Raw genomic sequence first — 21071 nt, forward strand, 5'->3', positions numbered from 1 at the left:
GTTTCTATGTTTCTAAAATGCTGGAGGAACTCTGCAGGCCAGGCAGCACCTATGGAAAAGAGTACAGTCAATGTTTCGGGCTGACACCCTTCATCAGAACTAATGAGGAAATGTGGGTAAAAACATCTCAGGCATGGACAAGACACAAGACATACACTCAATGTTTTTAGCAACAGCTCTTTCCCTCTCTGAAGAGAACTCAGGTCATTTGCACTATTATCGCATTACGCTACAGTGCCACCCAGTTTAATTCTTCACCTGAGCTAAGAACCCACTATACAGAGATAATGGGCACAGGTATGTACGTGGAACGAGCTGCCAGAGGAAGTGGTTGAGGCAGGTACAATAATCACTTTTAAAAGACAGTTGGACAGGTACACAGATCACTCAGTTCCCACCTTCCTGGCTTCGGCGAAGGCTGCCTTCTCCTCCTCAATGCGCCGTCGCGACTCCTCCTCTGCTCTTCTCTTTTCCTGGTCTTGCCTCTGCCTCTCTAGTTCTTCAAAGCTGAGTTTTAATTTCCCGGGGCGTATTGTGCTCTTAATCTCAGCCTTGCTCTCCTTGTCATCGTCTTTTTCCTGGTACAAAAGTACAAATTTTCTTTTTAAACTCTGTGATTATAAAATATGGGTAAAGAGCATGGGATCACATTATCGGTCAGCTGGCACATCTCCAATTTCTTACAGTTACTTGGTTGAAATGTTCAAAGGATGTGAGAGAAAACATCTCAATTCCCACTCAACTTTTTTTTACCGTTTATTCAGGAATGAAAGCAGGAGACACAGAGAGAGAGAAAGTCACTGAGTCAAACTGCACAGAAACAGGCCCTTGAGCCCAAGAAAAAGATAAAGATGAGCCATATTTGTCACAGGTACATGGAAACAGATTGAAATGCTTCATTTTGCATCAATGACCAACACAGTCTGAGGATTGTTCTGGAGACAGCCCACAAGTGTTGCCACGTTTCTGGTGCCAACATAGCATACTCCCAGATCGTTTCCTCTCCATTGAGAGGAGTGTAGTTACTGAACCTGTGTCAGAATCCATGCTGCTGTCAGATAAGCCCCCAGTTTTCCCAGCAGGGCTGCTGGAAAGCCTCTGCTGGGACCTGGGGGGGTGGTGTATGGGGTGGCACCTCTGGTGAAAGGGCTTGTTGTGCCTATTCTGGGGCAGCTCACTCATCTTGGGTCCCACCACACACTCAGCTCTCACCTGTGGCTCCAAGTAGCTGTTGGCATGCGACAGCAACCACACCACTTCAGCAGGGAAGCTAAACCAGGTGAGGGCAGCCGGTGGGCTCATACCCTGGTGAGGCAGGGGCACGCCAGTCCAAGCATGCAAAATTAGCTCTGGCAGACTGGGCAGGTGAGATCACAATGGCCAGGAAGGCGGTTCTGTAACACTTTGTGAAGACCAAAGGACATAGCAAGGCACAGAGGAAATCATAGTCATCCGCTCCAACCAAGACCCCCGTTTGTGACGACTACTTGTACCACTGGAGGTTGAGAGAGTGGAACTGCCCCAATGCAATGGCTTTTCCACCTTAAAAACTCTCCCGCACAGGTTTTCTGTCGTCGTCGGATATAATGGACAACCGACACTAGCAACTGGGTGAGCACTAGAGTCTAACAACAGGAATTCTGCAGATACTGGAAATTCAAGCAACACACATAAAAGTTACTGGTGAACGCAGCAGGCCAGGCAGCATCTCAAGGAAGAGGTGCAGTCGACGTTTCAGGCCGAGACCCTTCGTCAGGACTAACTGAAGGAAGAGTGAGTAAGGGATTTGAAAGTTGGAGGGGGAGGGGGAGATCCAAAATGATAGGAGAAGACAGGAGGGGGAGGGATGGAGCCAAGAGCTGGACAGGTGATTGGCAAAAGGGGATACGAGAGGATCATGGGACAGGAGGTCCGGGAAGAAAGACAAGAGGGGGGGGGACCCAGAGGATGGGCAAGAGGTATATTCAGTGGGACAGAGGGAGAAAAAGGAGAGTGAGAGAAAGAATGTGTGTATAAAAATAAGTAACAGATGGGGTATGAGGGGGAGGTGGGGCCTTAGCGGAAGTTAGAGAAGTCGATGTTCATGCCATCAGGTTGGAGGCTACCCAGACAGAATACAAGGTGTTGTTTCTCCAACCTGAGTGTGGCTTCATCTTTACAGTAGAGGAGGCCGTGGATAGACATGTCAGAATGGGAATGGGATGTGGAATTAAAATGTGTTGCCACTGGGAGATCCTGCTTTCTCTGGCGGACAGAGCGTAGATGTTCAGCAAAGCGGTCTCCCAGTCTGCGTTGGGTCTCGCCAATATATAAAAGGCCACACCGGGAGCACCGGACGCAGAATATCACCCCAGCCGACTCACAGGTGAAGTGTTGCCTCACCTGGAAGGACTGTTTGGGGCCCTGAACGGTGGTAAGGGAGGAAGTGTAAGGACATGTGTAGCACTTGTTCCGCTTACACGGATAAGTGCCAGGAGGGAGATCAGTGGGGAGGGATGGGGGGAACGAATGGACAAGGGAGTTGCATAGGGAGCGATCCCTGTGGAATGCGGGGGGGGGGGGGGAGGGAAAGATGTGCTTAGTGGTGGGATCCCGTTGGAGGTGGCAGAAGTTACGGAGAATAATATGTTGGACCCGGAGGCTGGTGGGGTGGTAGGTGAGGACCAGGGGAACCCTATTCCTAGTGGGGTGGCGGGAAGATGGAGTGAGAGCAGATGTACGTGAAATGGGGGAGATGCGTTTAAGAGCAGAGTTGATAGTGGAGGAAGGGAAGCCCCTTTCTTTAAAAAAAGGAAGACATCTCCCTCGTCCTAGAATGAAAAGCCTCATCCTGAGAGCAGATGCGGCGGAGACGGAGGAATTACGAGAAGGGGATGGCGTTTTTGCAAGAGACAGGGTGAGAAGAGGAATAGTCCAGATAGCTGTGAGAGTCAGTAGGCTTATAGTAGACATCAGTGGATAAGCTGTCTCCAGAGACAGAAAGATCTAGAAAGGGGAGGGAGGTGTCGGAAATGGACCAGGTAAACTTGAGGGCAGGGTGAGAGTTGGAGGCAAAGTTAATAAAGTCAACGAGTTCTGCATGCGTGCAGGAAGCAGCGCCAATGCAGTCATTGATGTAGCGAAGGAAAAGTGGGGGACAGATACCAGAATAGGCACGGAACATAGATTGTTCCACAAAGCCAACAAAAAGGCAGGCATAGCTAGGACCCATACGGGTGCCCATAGCTACACCTTTAGTTTGGAGGAAGTGGGAGGAGCCAAAGGAGAAATTATTAAGAGTAAGGACTAATTCTGCTAGACGGAGCAGAGTGGTGGTAGAGGGGAACTGATTAGGTCTGGAATCCAAAAAGAAGCGTAGAGCTTTGAGACCTTCCTGATGGGGGATGCAAGTATATAGGGACTGGACATCCATGGTGAAAATAAAGCGGTGGGGGCCAGGGAACTTAAAATCATCGAAAAGTTTAAGAGCGTGAGAAGTGTCACGAACATAGGTCGGAAGGGATTGAATGGGGGGGGGGGGATAAAACCGTGTCGAGGTATGCAGAAACGAGTTCGGTGGGGCAGGAGCAAGCTGAGACAATAGGTCTACCAGGACAGGCAGGTTTGTGGACCTTGGGTAGGAGGTAGAAACGGGAAGTGTGAGGTGTGGGAGCACTAGAGTCTGACAGGAAACACCGTCACAACAAAAATGGCTGGAACCTCTCGGTGGCTCGGGGACTTTCCCACCCAAAAAGTGATCAGATTGTCAATCCGACCCTTAAACAGACTTTTAAAAAAAAAAAAAAGATGGCCTGTATCTTTTTTTTTTGAGGAAGCATATTTCCCACTCAGGTTTTGATTTGAGGAGGTGCCGTATTGGAGATGGGGTGGATGGTCTGCTAAAATAAGATGGCTGATTTCCAGACAGGGTTGCAGAAGCTGCCTTATCGCATCTTTGAAATGGGTCTCTTCTTGGCTTCATTGCCCTCACCTGGACAACCTCCTTCAACCCCAACTTTACCAGCAATGCCATTCACTCTCCAGACTCCAGCGTCCTTTGCACTCAACACCCCTCCTTCCTGCCAAATACCTCCAGCCAACTCTCACAAGGTCTCCAAATGTCCATACCTTGCAGTCATGTGCATCTTTTACCTTGCTTCCCCCTTCAAACCCTTCTGAACCAGGGGTTCCCAACCTGGCGACCACAGACCTCTCAGATAACAGAAGGGACCCCTGGCATAAAGAATAGTTGGAAGCTCCTGTTCTAAATTCTTCTCTTTTTCATGGAGTCAGAGCACTACAGCACAGAATCAGGCCTGTTGGCTCACCTAGTCTATGCTGAACTGTTATTCTGTCTCGTCTCATCAACCAGCCCTTCCACCTATGAGCCTATCTAAATTTCTCTTAAATGTTGAAATCAAACCCACATCCACCACTTTTGCTGGCAGCTCATTCCACACTCTCACCACCCTCTGATTGAAGAAGTTCCCCCTCATGTTCCCCTTAAATAGTTCACCTTTTACCCTAAACCCATGACCTCCAGTTCTAGTCTCACCCAATCTCAGTGAAAAATGCCTGCATCTTGCCTCCTGTAGGTAAGTGATGTGAGTTTCACAGAGCATCCTATTTATCTCCTCTCCAGGTACTGGGAATGGACAAATAGCACTTTCAATATTACATTGATCCCCAAAAGGCAAACACAGATGTAAATACACACAAAGACAGTAGGAATAGGAATATTGACTAAGTGTCCAATCCCTGGCATGGAGACAAAACCTCACTGTTACTTGCTATACAGAAATTGGCTGTCAATGCACTGCACTCCGAATATCGATCCATTGTCTGGGAATTATTCTTGGGAGAAAATTCTGAATGGTGTCTTGATGAGGTGCGTTCCAAGATATTCAACACACAATGATTCACAAGAAACAACACAGACACACAGGCTACTTTGTACACACAGTCAATGGTAGAAATCCTGTCAAGTCTCTCTTCTGTAGCCAAAAGACTTATTACACCACCTTGGATTAGATTATATCGCGATGTTCCACGACGAGACAATTTAAGGTGCACAAAGTTGGGCCATTCTGAGAGTGGGATGGAGATGTGGACTTACTGACAGCGCTGCTGAGTGGCGCTTTGCTTGCCGAAAGGAACGTCCGTTTTCTTCGTATCTTCGCATGTCTTCTTCAGTGTTTTGGTGGTCATCATCTTCCCCCGTCTTCTCCAGATCCTCAAAGTTCATTGTGGTTTTGCCTGGTGTTGTGTTAACACCTTCAGAAATATTTATGGTTGAGGAAAAAGCTTCATCTTCCTGTTTCAAAACAGAAATCCTTTCTTTTAATAAACATTTCCTACTTCATGTAAAATACTGTTCCTTTATGAGGAAGACAAGTGCCATCTTGGCTCTGCACACAAGGCCATGCTTCAGGCCCTAGTTCTGCTCCCATGTCTTATGATCTTACACAGAACATGTAGGTCTTTGTCAGATGTCTTATGGTCTTGACAGCAACAACCATTTTTAAAAAATATATATAGCAGATGATCTTTCGTCTATTTCTTGGAATTTTGCCAAAGTGGCCAACACTTTTACTTGTACAAAGGAATTCACTCCATTTCACTGCACTGAAACCTACTCAGAATTTATACAAGTGGAAAGTTGTGCATAGTTTCAGATGCTTTACTGAAATATGGATGGAGAAGGAGAAGTAAATGCACACTGTAGATATTCCATGGGTTCACCAAGAAAGCTCACCAATGCCTCTACTTCCTCAGAAAGCTACAGAAATTTGGCACTTCCCATCAACTCTCACCAATTTTTATCTATGCACCATTCTGTCTGGATGTTCAACAGCTTGGTATGGCAACTGCTCTGCATGGGACCACAAGAAACTGCAGTGAGTTGTTGGAGACAGCTCAGCACATGACAGAAACCAACCTCCCTCTCTATGTCTACACTTCTTGCTACCTTAGTAAAGCAGCCAGCATAGGTAAAGACCCCACCATCTCCAGACGTTCTCCCTTCTTCACTCTCCCATCGGGCAGAAGATACGAAAGCCTAAAAGTACATACCACCAGGCTCAAAGGATAGCTTCTATCCCCACTGTTATCAGATTCTTGGAAAGTCCTGTTGTACAATAAGATGGACTCGACCTCACAATCTACCCCATTATGACCTTGCACTTTATTGCTTACGGACATTTTTTCCCCATAGCTTTTACACTTTATTCTGCATTGTTCTTCTTTTACCTTGTTCTGCCTCAATGCACTGTGGAATGATCTGATCTGCATGAACATTATGCAAGGCAAGTGTTTCACTGCTGTTCGGTACATGTTACAATATTAAAGTAATACCAATTACAATTGTGAAAAACAGTGTCAGAACTGGGGTTCCTGTCATCAGAAGACCATTGGGAAAGAGGATAGAGGTCAGCGAGGTAAATAGTGACCGCTTCACTTGGGATAATGACCAAGAAACAAAATTCATCAAAGCATTATAAATATTGCAGATTCCGCTAAAAGAAAAGTTGGATTGTTGCTCAAAAATAAAGATTATTGGAAGCAAATGAGACTGGACCAGGTGAGTGATGTTGACACAAATACCAGCCAGGCTTGCTGGAAGTCAAGAGTTAGTTTTCAAAATAGGAAGGTCTATCCTTCTGTAAAATGGAGGTCTTTCACTTCAAATAGCATCTATGGCTTGACTGGTAGGCTCTTTGCTTCTGAACAGGAAAGCAGCATCCATCATCAAGGACCCCCACCATCTAAGCCTTGCTCTCTTCTTACTGCTGCCATCAGGAAGGTGGTACAGGAGCCTCAGAAGCCTCAGCACCAGGTTCAGTAACAGTCATTACCCTTCAACCATCAGGCTCTCGAATCAGAGAAAATAACTTCACCCATTTTCACTCACTCCAGCACTGAACTGTTTCCACAAACTATAGACTCCATTTCAAGGACTCTTCATCCATGTTCTTTACGCTTTTTGCTTATTTATATATTATTATTGTTTCTTTTTTTATTTTGCACTATTTGTTGCCTTTTGCACATCATTTGTCTGTCTGTCTTGTGTATGGTTTTTATTGGTTCTATTGTGTTTCTTTGTATTTACCGTGAATGCCTGCAAGAAAATAAATCTCAGGATTATATATGGTGACATATATGTACTTTGATGATAAATTTACTCTGGACTTTTTTGAACTTGAAATCTGATAGAAATTGTGACTGACATCCTCCTGAGGTAAATAGAGAATGTTAGGGGTGACATGAAACCAAAGCTCATTTGCTCTCTCAAGCCAACTTTAAAAATGATCCATAAGACATAGGAGCAGAATTAGGCCATTCAGCCCATCGAGTCTGCTCTGCCATTCCATCATGGCTGATCCCGCATCCCATTCAACACCTTACACCTGCATTTTTGCCATATCCTTTGATGTTCTGACCGATCAGGAAACAATCAACTTCCACCTTAAATATATTCATGGACTTGGCCTCCACCAGACTGAGAGAGAGCATTCCACAGATTCACTATTCTATGACTGAAAAAATTCTTCCTTATCTCTGATCTAAAAGGTTGCCCCTCAATTTTGAGGCTGTGCCCTCTAGTTCTGATACCCCCACCAAAGGAAACATCCTCTCCCCATCCACCCTATCTTCTTTCAACATTTGGTAGGTTTCAATGAGATCCCCCTGCATTCTTCTAAATTCCAGTGCGTACAGGCCCAAAGCTGCCAAACGCCCCTCATATGTTAACCACTTCATTCCTGAAATCATCCTCATGAACCTCTTCTGGATTCTCTCCAATGACAACACATCCTTTCAGAGAAGGGGCCCAAAAAGTACCATGGGGAGCTTTCTGACAGGCTGCATCACTGTCTGGTATGGAGAAGCTACTGCACAGGACCGAAAGAAGCTGCAGGGGGTTGTAAATTTGGTCGGCTCCATCTTGGGCACTAGCCTACAAAGTACCCAGGACATCTTCAGAGAGCAGTGTCTCAGAAAGGCAGTGTCCATTATTAAGGACCTCCAGCACCCAGGGCATGCCCTTTTCTCACTGTTACCATCAGGTAGGAGATACAGAAGCCTGAAGGCACACACTCAGCTATTCAGGAACAGCCTCTTCCCCTCTGCCATCCAATTCCTAAATTAACATTGAACCCTTGAACACTACTTCACTTCTTAAATATATATTTTTTTTTTGCATGATTTTTAATCTATTCAATATACGTATACTGTAATTGATTTACTTACTATTATTATTTTCTTCTATATTATGTATTGCACTGAACTGCTGCTGCTAAGTTAACAAATTTCACGACACATGCCGGTGATAATAAACCTGATTCTGAAAACTGTTGACAATACTCCGTGTGGCCTGACTAGTGTCTTATAAAGCCTCCTTGTTTTTATATTCTATTCCCCTTGAAATAAATGCCAACATTGCATTTGCCTTCTATACCACAGACTCAACCTGTAAATCGACCTTCTGGGAGTCTTGCACAAGGACTCCCAAGTCCCTCAGCATCTCTGAGGTTTGAGCCTTCTCCCCATTCAAATAATAGTCCGCACTATTGTTCTTTTTACCAAAATGCTGTATGGTACATTTCTCAACACTGTATTCCATCTGCCAATTTTTTGCCCAGTCTTCCAATTTGTCTAAGTTCTGCTGCAATTGCATTGCTTCCTTAGCACTACCTACCCCTCCACCTATCCATTGGCACTATGATGGAGGAGCACAGGAACATTCTCACAGGGTCCTGGCAAATACTAAGGTATCTCAATCAACATTACCAAACAAAAATACAACGGTCACACTGGGAGAGCAACATAATCCACATCTGCCTTCGCAAAGCACATTGCTACTTGCGGGAGCTTGCTCTTGCTGTGGTATACCATACACTACAACAGTGACCACAAGTGAAAACAGAGATACATTAAAAAGCTTGTCTCACATACCTTTCATTCAGTGTGAGGAATACAGCAGCCAATGGCTGAAAAGCACTTTAAAACATCCTCAGAATCAGGTTGATTATCACTAACATACACTCATTGGCCACTTTATTAGGTACACCTGCTCGATAATGTATATATCTAATGGGTCAAGCAACACACACACAAAATGCTGGTGGAACGCAGCAGGCCAGGCAGCATCTATAGGAAGAGGTACAGTCGACGTTTCAGGCTGAGACCCTTCGTCAGGACTAACTAAAAGAAGAGATAGTAAGAGATTTGAAAGTGGGGGAGGGAGGGGGAGATCCGAAATGATAGAAGACAGGAGGGGGAGGGATGGAGCCAAGAGCTGGAAAGTTGATTGGCAAAAGGGATACAAGGCTGGAGAAGGGAAAGGATCATGGGACGGGAGGCCTAGGGAGAAAGAAAGGGGGGAGGGGAGCCCAGAGGATGGGCAAGGAGTTATAGTGAGAGGGACGGAGGGAGAAACAAGAGAGAGAAAGAATGGGTCGATCATTTGGCAGCAAATCAATACATAAAAGCATGCAGACATCGTCAAGAAGTTCAGTTGTTGTTCTGATCAAACTTTGACTTTGAAAGAAATGTGACTGACAGTGGAATGGTTGCTGGTGCTAGATGGGGTGGTTTGAGCATCTCCGAGACTACTGATCTTCTGGAATGCACAACAGTCTCTAGGGTTTACAGAGAATGGTGCAAAAAAACATAAAACATCCAGTGAGTGGCAGTTCTTTAGGAAAAAAATGCCATGTTAGCCAGAGAGAGACAGAGAGACAGAGAAAGAAAGAAAAGAAAGGCCAGACTGGTTCAAGCTGACAGGGAGGTGACAGTAACTCAAATAACCACACATTACAACTGTGGTGTGCAGAAAGGCATCCCTGAATGCACAACACATTGAACCTTGAAGTGGATCTGCTACAGCAGTAGACCATGAACACATACTCATTTGTCACTTTATTGGGTACTTTCTATACCTAATAAAGTGGCCACTGAGAGTACATTTCTACAATAGAAATGCCTCTCTTCTAAAAGCTCAGTCACTATTTCTTTTCTTTGCCTCCATAGGAACCATTCTCACTGTTTATAGAACAGTACAGCCCATTCTGTTGTGCTGACCTTTCAACCTACTCCCAGATTAATCTAACCCTTTCCTCCTGCATAGCCCTTCATTTTTCTCATTCATGTGTCTAAGAATCTCTTAAATCTCCCCAATACATCTGCTTCTGTGGATCAAAATACAATGAGGGATTTGGGGAAAATGGAGGAAGATTGTGATCCCATGGAATGGCAGGATGGTCTTGTGAAGGGTTAGGGAGCCTCCTCCTGGTCCCAGCCTTCATTCTTCAAATCAAGGCAAATATTTTATATTTTCTAATATCTTGAACAGAAAATACCAAGGCTGCAGAGAGCAGTGGACACAACGCAGTTCAACACAGGAACAGTCCTCCGCACCAGTGACTGCATCTACAGGGGGTACTGAAGTCTCACACCACCAAGTTCAGGAACAGCTACTTCCTTACAACCATCGGGTTCCTGAACTGACCTATACAACCCTAATGGAACACTGTGAACTACCTGTTGCATGATCGTGGGCCATGGTTGTGTTTCTGCACTAATATCTTGTTTGAGACAGACTTTCGTTGCTATAATTCATGTATATTTACATTTTGTGTATTGTTTGAACCCTTGCAACTGTGTTACTGTTGCAAACAAATTTCTAATTGTACCTTGGTCTCATTATATTTGAGATAAATAAACTTGACATGATTTGCAAGTAATGGGGAGAAGGCAGGAAAATGGGGTTGAGGGGGATAATAAATCAGCCATGATCAAACATGGAGTAGATTTAATTGGCCAAATAGCCTAATTTTGCTCCTATGTTTTATGGTCTAATCTCCAGGCCAGGATTCCTCGGTTTCCAAACGCACCAATAGAGAACCATCTCAGTACCTCTGCACCCTTCTTTGCAAGTTCACGTTGTAGCTTCCTTTTCTCCAGGATGTCCTGCTGAATTCTTCTCTTCCGCTCTTCTTCCATTCTCTTCTTCTCCTCCTCTTGCCTTATCTTCTCCATTTCCGCAAACTTGCCCTTAACCGTCCCTGTGGACAGAAGAATGCACTCTTTATTATCCCACCCCCCCATCGACTCATGTTTTGGTCACCCTGCTATAGGAAACGTGCCAATAAGCTGGAAAGAGTGCAGAAAGGTGGCACGGTGGCGTAGCCGTTGGCATAACGCTGTTACAACAGCACCAATCAGGTTTTAGTTTCTGCCACTGTCTGTAAAGAGATTGTCCACTCTCCTGTGACCACACAAGTTTTCTCCAGGTGCTCCGCCTTTCTCCCTCATTTCAAAGACGTATGGGTCAGTGAGAGTTAGTCAGGTGTGGGCTTGCTACATTGGTGACAGAGTTGCAAGACAGTCCCCAGCACATACAATGTTTCGATATACACATGACAAATAAACCTCATCTTTAAAATCTTTTAAGACTTAGAAGAATGTTGGTAGAACTCAAAGGTCTGGTTATGGAGAGATGTTCGGCAGGCATAGATTTTATTCTTTGGAGAGCAGAGGCATATATAATCACGAGGGGACAGAGAGAAGGTGAATGCACGCAGTCTTTCTCCCAGGGTTGGGGAATAAGAGCTAAGAGGCTGGAGTTTTAGGTGAGAGGGGAAAGATTTAATAGGGACTTGAGGGGCAACTTCTTCACACAGAGGGTGGTGTGTTTATGGACTGAGCTGCCAGAGGAAGTAGTTGAGGCAAGTCTTATAATAATGTTTAAAAGATACTTGGACCTGTAGATAGATAGGAAATGTTTGGGGAGATATGGGTTAAACACAGGAAAACGGGATTAGCTTAGATGGGCATTAGAATCAGAAGTGGGTTTATTATTTTTATAATTTTATTTAGAGACACAGCACAGACCAGGCCCTTCCTGCTCAATGAGCCACACTGCCTGGCAACCAATTTAACCCCTAGCCTAATCGCAGGACAATTTACAATGAATAATTAACCTATAACCAGAATGCCTTTGGAATGTGGGAGGAAACCAGGGGAAACCCACACACGCACAGGAAGGTACAATCTCACCTACAGAGGATGCCAGAGCTGAATTCCAAACTCCGACGCTCCAGGCTGTGGTGGCGTAGGGTTAACTGCTGCGCCACTGTGGCACCTCCAACGTATGCCATGAAAAGTGTTGTTTTGTGGCAGCAGTAGAGTACAATATACAATTTTAAAAATTATAGAGGTTACAATAAGGAATAAAAACAAACAAATAGTGCAAAAAGAGAGCAAAGCAGCGTGGTAGCGTTCATAGACCATTCTGAAATCTTGGTTGGCCTGGGCAAGTTGGGTCAAAGGGCCTGGCTCTCTGTTGTGCTACTCTATGAGGTTTACGAGGTCTGGTATGTCACCGAAGACTCTAGCAAAGTTTCTACAAGTGTACCATGGAGAGCATTCTGACTGGTAGCATCAGGGGGTAGGGACACAGCACAGGGTCAAAGCACCAGCCAGCTCCACCGTGGGCACTAGCATCCAGGACATCTTCAAGGACCGATGCCTCAAAAAGGTGGCGTCCATCATTAAGGACCCCCATCGCCCAGTTCAAACCCTCGTCTCACAGCAACCATTAGGGAGGAGGTACAGGAGCCTGAAGACCCACTGTTTTAGGAACAGCTTCTTCCCCTCCACCATCAGATTTCTGAATGGACAATGAACCACCCCAGGAATATTACCTCTCTTTTGGCACTACTTACTTAATTATTTTATACATAATTCTTAATAAATTCACTATTTTTTTATGGATTGCACAAAACAACGATTTTATGACATACGTCAGTAATATTAAACCTGACTGATTCTGATGACTAATGTTTGATATTATTAGAAGGACTCAATTCTTTGTTACCTGTCAGCTTGGGGACGTACGCTTTCTTCAGTTCATCCAATTTATTTTCTTCTTCATCGTCTGAAGCGAGGAGCTGCCGATACTGAAATGAATCGAGTGAGGTGACGTTCAGAATCAGTCGTCCCAGCGTTAAACAATGATGTAACTGGAAACAATGATGTCACATTGACCTTATAACAAGGGTGGCCTTGGCAACGCTCCATAGACTGTCATTGACAGGACAGGGGACTGGGAAAACGGACAATATCAGAACTTGTCATTTTTGTGTTTTAGCCGCGGGGTTTTTGGAAATGCAACAGTAAGAAATGTAGTAGTGGCAGTATTTGAGTCTGGGATCGAAGGGCTTATCATATGAACAGCATTTGATGGCTCTGGGCCTGTATTCACTGGAATTCAGAAGAATGAGGGGGTATCTCATTGTAACGTATCGAATGGTGAAAGGGTTCAATAGAGTGGATGTGGAGAGGATGTTTCCTATAGTGGGGAGATGCAACCTCAGAATAGAGGGACGTCCATTTAAGACAGAGATGAGAAGGAATTTCTTTAGCCAGAGGGGTGGTGAATCTGTGGAATCCGTTGCCACAGATGGTTGTGGAGGCTAAGTTATTGGGTATATTTAAGGCAGAGGTTGATAGATTCTTGATTAGTCATGGTATGAAGGGATACAGGGAGTAGACATGAGATTGGAACTGTGAGGGAGATGAATCAGCCATTATGCAATGGCAGAGCAGAATCAATGGGTCAAATGGCCTAATTCTGCTCCATTATCTTGTGTGCACAATAAAGAGCTAAACTGGTTGAAAAAACGGAAACTGGAGCCATCCAGTTTCGTCAGGCTGAAAGCAGCACGAAAGCTCAGTTGTTGGTGACACAGCGCAAAGTTTGAAAAGAGCTTGAGAGCTTTCATCTTTCTTTTGTCAGGCTGAAACCAACATGAGGCCGCTTGTTGCTGGTGCAACGTGAAGTTTAAACATCCCGTGTGGACAAACACATTTGGGGAGTGTAGAGGATGTACTCCTGACACAGCTCATCAAAGCTTCTATAACCACACCTCAGAAATCCCCCATCACTGCTATCTACAGGAGCAGCAAACATGAGAGTACCACTAGTGTTTCCATGAAGACACAAAGCGTCCTAACTTGGAATCATATTGTTTTCACCAGTGGGTTTAAATCCTGGTACTGTACACCTTAACCTCACAACACAAAGAGAGTGCCCAGCAGGGACAACAACAGGTTCAAGAAGGCATCTCACCATCACGTTCCAAGGCCCATTAAGTAGGGGTTGTAAATGTTGGCCTTGCAAACAGTGGCCGGATCCCTCCGATCAACTGAAAGGAGTGAAATGGCAGTCTAAGTCATAGGGCTTCGGGCTAATCTTCTGGGAGGGTGGCAAATATTATTCCTTTGGTCAAGAAAAGTAACGGATAATCTTGGGGATTATAGACCATGAGTCTTGCATCATTGGGTGAGCAAACTATTGGAGAAAATTCACTGAGATAAGATTTACAAAAAGCCTGAAGTGATACACTTTGAAGTTTGAACTTGAAGGCAGAGTACAGGGTTAATTATAAGCACAAGAAAGTCTGCAGATGCTGGAAATACAAAGCAACACACACACACACACACACATGCAAAACTTTGGTGGAGCTCAGCAGGTCAAGCAGCATCTATGGAAATGAATAAACAGTCGACGTTTTGGGCTGAGATCTTTCTTCAGGACTGGAAAGGAAGGGGGAAGATGCCAGAATGAAAAGGTGAGGGAAGGGGAACAAGGATAGCTGGGAGGTGATAGGGGAAGCCAGGTGGGTGGAGAAGGTAAAGGACAGGAGAGAAAGGAATCTGAGAGGGGAGGGGAGTGTACCATGAGAGAAAGGGAAGGAAGAGGGGCCCCAGGGGTGGTGATAGGCAGGTGAGAAGAGGTAAGGGGCTAGACTGGGGAATAGAAGTTGGGGGGATATTTATTTTAAACTGGAAGAAGAAATTGATATTCATGCCATCAGGTTGGAGGTTACTCAGATGGAATATGAAGTGTTTCTCCTCCACCCTGAGGGTGACCCATCTTGGCACAAAAGGAGAGAAAAGATCAACATGTCAGAATGGAAATGGGAATTGGAATTAAAATGTTTGGCCACTGGGAGATTCTGCTTTTGGCAGGTGGAGCAGAGGTGCCTGATGAAGTGGTCCCCCAGTTGGTAGAGGGTTAATGGCAGGATTCTTACCAGTATAGAGGAACAGAGGGATCTTCAGGTCCATGCCCATAGATCCCTCAAAGCAGGTTGACAGGGTGGCATAGAGGGCATATGATGTGTTGGCCTTCATTAGTTAGGGGATTGAGTTCAACAGCCATGAGCTAATGTTGCAGCTCTATAAAACCCTGGTTAGACCTTACTTGGAATAATGTGTTCAGTTCTAGTCATCTCTCTATTGGAAGGATGTGGAAGCTTTAGAGAGAGTGCAAAGGAGATTTATCAGATGCTTCCTGGATTGGAGAGGATGCCTTATGAGGATAGGTCGAGTGAGCTAGGACTTTCGTCTTTGGAGCAAAGGAGGATGAGAGCTGACTTGATAGAGGTGTGCAAGGTGATAAGAGGGATTAATAGAGTGGTCAGCCAGCACCTTTTTCCTGTGTGGAAAGGCCTAGTGTGAGAGGGCATAATTTTAATGTGACTGAAGGAAATTAATTGAGGGGGTGAATGCCAGAAATAAGTTTTTAAAAAAATACACAGAGAGTGGTAGGCACATGGAATGTCCTGCAAGGGTAGTGGTAGAGATAGATACATTAGGAGTGTTTAGGAGACTCTTAGACAGGCTTGTGGATGAAAGGAAAATAGCAGGCTACATGGCAGGGAAGGGCTAGATCTATTCCAGAGAAGGTTAGAAGGTTAGCACAACATTATGGGCTAAAGAGTCTGTACTGTTCTATGCTCTATATAGTCCATTAGGATGCAGGCAATGGTAAAGCAAATACAAATGAAAGGCTGGGTGACCTCCTGTTTTATCTTTGTCCATTCCTTCTCCTTCTTATACTGTTCGTTCCTTCTCCTCCTTTCTTCTCCGGTTCTCCTCTGGCTTCTTTCCTCCCGTGCTTTCTGCATGGCTTCGAACTTAGTCTTAACATCACCCTTGCCCACCTTAGGCACATATGACTTATGGACAGTTTTAGATGCAGATAGAAGTCTCTATGGAGGGCGAAGCAGAGAGACAGATGGACAGAGAAAGAAAAAGAAAAGAAAAACAGATGAATGAAGGAAACAAACCAAGGAAAAACATGTGGAATTGATCATAGAGAACATAAAGAATGAAGCAGTATTGTTTTTGACTTCTGAATTATTGTCTTTTTCTATTGATGCTTTAAAGTTATCTCTAAATTTTCTTCCATAGTCATGTACCTGATATCTCAACAGCCTCATTTGGCATAATTGTTCTGCTAAATAATATTTTGATTAATAGACAGACCCAAGGATATACGTTACCAACAACTACAGTCCTGATGCCTCCTTTGACCTCCCACCACTCCACCTTTGGTTAACACTACCCATTTACTCCAGAAATTACTGCATATCTTCCAGGGTGTCTTCAAGGAGCAATGCCTAAAAAAGGCATAGCCATCATTAAGGACCTCCATCACCCAAGACATGCCTTCTTCTCGTTGCTACCATCAGAGAGGAGGTACAGAAGCCTGAAGGCACACACTCAATGATTCAGGAACAGCTTCTTCCCCTCTGATTTCTAAATGGACATTGAACACATAAACCTCACTACTTTTTATTTCTATTTTTGCACTATTTATTTAATTTAACTATTATATATATATATTACTGTAATTCACATTTTTTCTATTATTATGTATTGCATTGTACCGCTGCTGCAAAGTTAATAAGTTTCACGACATATGCCAGTGGTTACATTAAACCTGATTCTACTCTCTAACAGTTCTGCTGTTTGAGAATATCTAAATTCATGCAAGTCAGTGCAAATAAACCCAAGACTGATTTAATGAATGCATGCGGTACTCCAAGAGGGAAGAGGAGCTTTCAAGCAAATTAGTCACACAGTGCTAGGTGTGATTGTTTGGAAAATGCTCTGGTCACTAGCACGTTTCACAATTAATGCATTGTTATTTGTCCAGCATATAAATTCTCCAATGTAAATCTGACAGCAAGCTGTCAATACTTCCAAAGAGTTCCTGTTCCTGTTCCTGATCCTGAAGCATCCTCCAACCATTGCTCAGCTTGCTACTGGACCTCATAGCGTCATAGATCAAAACAACACAGATGGGCTCTTGAGCTAGAAGGGTAGTGAACCTGTGGAATTCATTGCCACAGACAGCTGTGTAGGCCAAGTCATTAAGTATACTTAAAGCAGAAGCTGATAGGTTCTTGATTAGTAAGGTCACCAAAAGTTACGGGGCTAAGGCAGGAGAATGGGGGTTGCTAAAAGTCTGTTAAATGTTGTAATAACATCTTCCTCCTATATGTCTCTGTGTAAAAACTTCTCACCTTCTAGATCAAGACTGCACTGCCCCTGTGTGGATATGGTGCCAACACTTACAAGGGTGCGTTACTGGAGTCTGCCAAGTACGCAGTGGGATGGACTCAACATGACTTCATTTATAAGGTGTGGAAACTCCTCTCCCCCCCCCCCCCTTTTAACTGGCTCCTGCCCTCTTCCTTTCCACTCTTGATAAAGGATCTCAGCCCAAAATGTCTGCTGTTCATCTCCCTCCACAGTTGCTGCCTAGTATGCTGTGTTCCTCCAGTATTTTGTGTGCATGTGTTTTGAACTATGTCCCACCCCCGACATTCTCTCTTCACCCCCAACCATCAGGTAGAAGATACAAAAGCCTGAATGTACGTACCACCAGCTGCAGGACAACTTCTGCCTAGGGTTGCCAACTTTCTCACTCCCAAATAAGGGACAAAAGTAGCAGTCAAATATGGGACACATGTGTTTACCCCGAGAAAGACTACCATGACCATGAAGCCTTGCACAGGCAGCTGTGTGCGCACGTGTGACGTGCATATACGTGTATGCGCCAATTTTTTCTCTACAAATCTGTTTTGGCTTAATCTTCCCAATTCTGTTAAGTGAAACTACACTGTACATACATTATTTCTACTTTAGATAGGCTGTGTATTTATCTATTTGTGGGCACGTGATCAAGTGGTTAAGGCATTCGACTAGCGATCTGAAGGTCATGAGTTCGAGCCCCAGCCAAGGCAACGTGTTGTGTCCTTGAGCAAGGCACTTAATCACAGATTGCTCTGCGACGACACTGGTGCCAAGCTGTATGGGTCCTAATGCCCTTCCCTTGGACAACATCCGTGTCGTGGAGAGGGGAGACTTGCAGGATGGGCAACTGCTGGTCTTCCGTACAGCGTTGCCCAGGCCTGCGTCCTGGAGAGTGAGGACTTTCCAGGCGCAGATCCATGGTCTCACAAGACTAACAGATGCCTATATGTATCACATAATTCCTGCTTTTACTATATGTTAGTGTTATTTTAGGTTCTATGTGTTATTTGGTATGATTTGGTAGGTTATTTTTTGGGTCTGGGAATGCACAACAATTTTTCCCATATAAATTAATAGTAATCGCTTTTTCACTTTACGCTATTTTGGTTTACGAATGGTTTCATAGGAACACTCTACTTTAGAGGGGGAAATACGGGATAAGGTGGTCCCGTATGGGACAAACCAATTTAGCCCAATATACTGGATGTCCCGGCTAATACGGGACAGTTGGCAACCCTACTTCTACCCCACTGTTAGCAGACTATTGAACAGTCCCTAGTATGATAAGGTAGGCTTCTGAGCTCTCAATCTACCTAGTCATAGCCTTGTACCTTATTGCCTGTCTGTACTGCACTTTCTCTGTAACCGTAACAATTTATTCTGCATTGTCATTGCTTTTCTGTTGTGGTACCTTGAAGTACTGACGTGATCAAGTTGTCATGGAAGGCATATGAAACTATACATCACATGTCACCAGAAACTGAGGGGCTGCATAGTAACGTAAGCGATGCACTGTTACGTAATGCTTTACAGTGCCAGCTGTGGGATTGGGGTTCGATTCCTGCCACGGTCTGTAACAGCGTTCTCCCCATGACTACATGGGTTTCCTCCCACATTCCAAAGATGTACATGCAAGGCTTAGTAAGTTATGGGCATGCTATTTTGGGGCCAGAAGAATGGCAGCACTTGCAGGCACATTCTCAATGCAAACACACACATCTCAACCCATGTTTTGATCTACACATGGCAAATAAACTCATCTTTAATAAACCAATTGACCAAATATTTAATTACATTTAAAATTCCTGGCTGCCAAAGTAGAATTTGAACTCAATTCTAGATCAAAGGGCCAGAACACAGAATGAAACTCCTAGCCAGGACTCAACCACTTCCTTGAATACAAGCCAGCAACCTAGCTGTTGTGTCGCTTTTCCTGCCACCAGTACAGTTTAGCTGACTTCAGTGAGGTCTATTTGAGGAGGTGACTCCAGTTAGCAGTTAAGTCTGGAGACCAGGGTCAAATATTTTTGTACCAGGGGGTCCTGAAAGTGTCTTATGTAAGGAGGGGACCTCCTGGGTGCAAGCCGATATTTACAGTGGTTTCTGGAAACACACCAGTTCTGCCAGATAGGAACAATGCAGGAATAGTTACCCTCAAGGCCATTCTCATTTGCACTAAATTTTATGGTATTGTTTTTGGCTCTTTAGTAACCTGTTCAGAATGTGTAAAAAAAAAGTGATACAAATTTTTCATTTGACTGTGCAGTAGAAAAAGGATGAGGAGGATATTGGCCAATGAATGGGGATCTTGGTTAGCATGGATCAGATGGGCTGAAGGGACTGTTTCTGTGCTATGTGGTTGTCTGTCCCTCACGGAGAAAAATAAGCTGCATCAAAACTGGCAGCTGTTGCAACAAATAACATCTCCCCTACTGCCTGGAGATTCATACGTGCTGTGGAGAGGCTAGACCGTCTATACTCCACTTGTGGGGAGGGGCAAATGGACAAGGGAATCACAGAGCAAGGAAGCAGATAGGTAAAGATGTGTTTGATGGTAAGATCTTGTTGAAGATGGCGGAAGCTGTAGAGAATCAGGTGCTGGATGTGGAGGCTCATGGGGTGGCCTATCAGTGGGAACTCTATCCCTGTTAAGGCAGTGGGATGATGGGGTGAGGTGGATGTCCGGGAAATGGCGATGTGCGTGAGGGTAGTATCAATGGTGGTGGAAGGGAAACCCCTTTCTTTAAAGAAGATGAACATCTCTGATGCCCTGGAGAGGAAAACCTCATTCTGGGAAGGAGAAGAAGGAACTTTAAAAAGGGAAGGGCGTTTTTACAGGAGGCAGGGGTAGGAAGAGATATAGTCAAGATAGCCATGGGAATCAGTAGGTTTTTGAAAGATATCGGTCGACAGTTTGTTTCCAGAAATGGAGACAGATCGAGAAAAGGGAGAGAGGTGTCAGAAATGAACAAAGACCCACAAAATGCTGGAGGAAGTCTGTAAGTCAGCTCAGCTTGTTTTAATATTCTACTCCTCGTTGGATAATCATCTGCCTTTTGATTTATCTTACCAAAGTGTACAGCTTCACACGAAGAGTCATACAGCCTGGGAATGGGCTCTTTGACCCATCAGGTCCATGCTGACCAAGATTCCCAATTAAGCTAGTCCCATTTGTCCCTGTTTGGCCCATATTCCTTTAAACCTTTCGTATCCATGTACCTGCCCAAATACCCTTTAAATGTTGTTAATATACCTGCCTCAACTACTTCCCCTGGCAACTCATTCCATATACTGGGCATCATCTGGGTGAAAATGTTTCCCTTCTGACTCCAATTAAATCTCTCCCCTCTTACCTTAAACCCATGCCCTCCACTTCCCGCTTACATTTTCCCTCACCAGGTCTTGCCAGTTTGTACTCCTCCCCCTAATTTGTTCTGGCTTCCGCCCCACTCCTCTCCAGAATCTCAGCCCAAGTTGTTGACTATTCATTCCCTCCATGGACATTTTCAGACTTGTTGAGTTCCTCTGGCATTTTGTGTGTTGCTCAAGATTCACCACCTACTGGCTGAATAAGTCACCTCTTAAGTTCCTATTAAATCTCTCTCCTCTCACCTTAAACCCGTACTCTGGAGTTCTTTATTCCCCAACATCCCCACACTAAACTCCGTTTTCCACCCTCTTGCCCTCTTACTAAATCTATC

The 21071-nt window shown here is 44.6% G+C and overlaps 1 protein-coding gene across 6 annotated transcripts in view; it reads right to left on the reverse strand.

Moving 5' to 3' along the window:
* The window catches only part of nexn (nexilin (F actin binding protein)), a 95133-nt gene that overhangs the window by 21425 nt on the left and 52637 nt on the right, over positions 1-21071 (reverse strand). For 4 of the 6 annotated variants that reach the window (XM_072273327.1, XM_072273324.1, XM_072273326.1 and 1 more), the window contains 5 exons: positions 15846-16037; positions 12857-12938; positions 10894-11042; positions 5096-5293; positions 399-578 (listed from right to left, as the gene is read on the reverse strand). In XM_072273327.1, the coding sequence (XP_072129428.1) occupies positions 399-578; positions 5096-5293; positions 10894-11042; positions 12857-12938; positions 15846-16037 (801 nt within the window). The remainder of the gene's footprint in view (positions 1-398; positions 579-5095; positions 5294-10893; positions 11043-12856; positions 12939-15845; positions 16038-21071) is intronic. The other 2 variants (XM_072273329.1, XM_072273330.1) reach the window with 2 other exon arrangements.

The sequence above is a fragment of the Mobula birostris genome, chromosome 12 (genome assembly GCF_030028105.1).
Source record: "Mobula birostris isolate sMobBir1 chromosome 12, sMobBir1.hap1, whole genome shotgun sequence".
Taxonomy (NCBI): domain Eukaryota; kingdom Metazoa; phylum Chordata; class Chondrichthyes; order Myliobatiformes; family Myliobatidae; genus Mobula; species Mobula birostris.